We start from the raw sequence: 1268 nt of genomic DNA on the forward strand, positions 1-1268 counted from the left end.
TCGCTCAGTGGGAAATTCGTCGAATTCTGCAAGTTAGAGACAGTAGCACATTTCAGTTAAGCCACTCTGTCTTAGGTTGACCACAATGGCCTCTGGTCGGACCTGCGGAATGAGAAAAACGGATAGGGAAAGTTTTGGCCCTAGACTCTAGGGGTATAATATCGCACTGAAAAAATGCGTACCGTGGGCTCCAAGAAGCAGAATCGAACCGCACCCGCCAGGTTAGTGTTGTGACTACGACCCGACCATGTAGAGAGATAGAGATCGGCCGATTACGAGATGTCGCTGAAGTCCCCCCTGCGTAATGGGTAACTAGCCGCCTCAACGAGACATCTGATGAGTTGTGCAAAAGGTGTCGGGATCGATCCCGGCACACGTCATTTTTCCCGTCATTGCACTTCGGATGACGTGTAATCAATCAATGATCTTGTATTATGAGTGAGCATGACGTCGCTCGAGGCCCTTCCTTATCCCAGTCCTTAACCTGGGAAGAGTACATCAACACCGCCGTCTACAAACTCGATCGTAAACTGCATAACGTCGTCAAGCACAGTCTCGATGGAGAGAACACTTTCTATGCCATAGGACGGCTGGGGACGGTCCTATTAGCGGCCACTGCTATCGGCGCTTTCACTTTCAATAGGTAAGTGTTCATATACCTCCCATTGAGCAACCTGTTAGTTAGACTAGGGTAGTTTCACGATAGGTCGCTAAAGATGTCTGGTCGTTCTTTCGTGGGAAAATATGTACATGGTCAACCACACGAGTTGGTGACTATATGAAAATTCTGAGGAAATTTCGGGAAATTCTCGTTGGGTCTTGCACACTGCTACCCCAATTGGTTTGTGAAATTCCCGAGTTCAGCTGAGGAAAGCGATCATATATTCCTAAACACTGTTCATTCTGTCAGGAAAGCAAAGGAGTTCGCGCGGATGAATCCAGCAGTCTTCTCAAAACAGACAGCATCCCTTCCAACGTAGGAGGCTCGAGCGTCCAGCTAAGTGTCAGGGTTAGTGCGTCAGGTCGGGTCTTGGGAAGCCGCAACACTTCGTACCGCTAGCCACCGCTGTCCTCACGCCTCGGGAGACGGTGAAGCTGTTCGTCCTGCCGTTCCTAGTTATCAGTGGAGGCATGGGAATCGGCTGGGAAGGTAGTGCATCGGTTGGGGAAACGTTCAAGCTCTACTATACTTCTTACTTGCGAGCAATGTCGACGTTCAGTCACACAGGCGTGTACTGGTATGCGGCATCCATCGGAGCTCGTTACTA

At 49.8% G+C, this 1268-nt stretch overlaps 1 protein-coding gene across 1 annotated transcript; it reads left to right on the top strand.

Annotated features, from left to right (window-relative positions):
- Positions 1-434: 434 nt before the first annotated feature.
- Pmar_PMAR007165 (hypothetical protein) lies at positions 435-976 on the top strand (the record flags this gene model as incomplete). Its single annotated transcript, XM_002783089.1, has 2 exons — positions 435-643; positions 911-976. Coding segments are annotated over 2 exons (275 nt in total), but the record flags the coding sequence as incomplete, so codon positions are not given.
- Between the last annotated feature and the right edge of the window lie 292 nt (positions 977-1268).

This window comes from Perkinsus marinus, assembly GCF_000006405.1.
Source record: "Perkinsus marinus ATCC 50983 genomic scaffold scf_1104296937176, whole genome shotgun sequence".
NCBI classification, from domain to species: Eukaryota; Perkinsozoa; order Perkinsida; family Perkinsidae; genus Perkinsus; species Perkinsus marinus.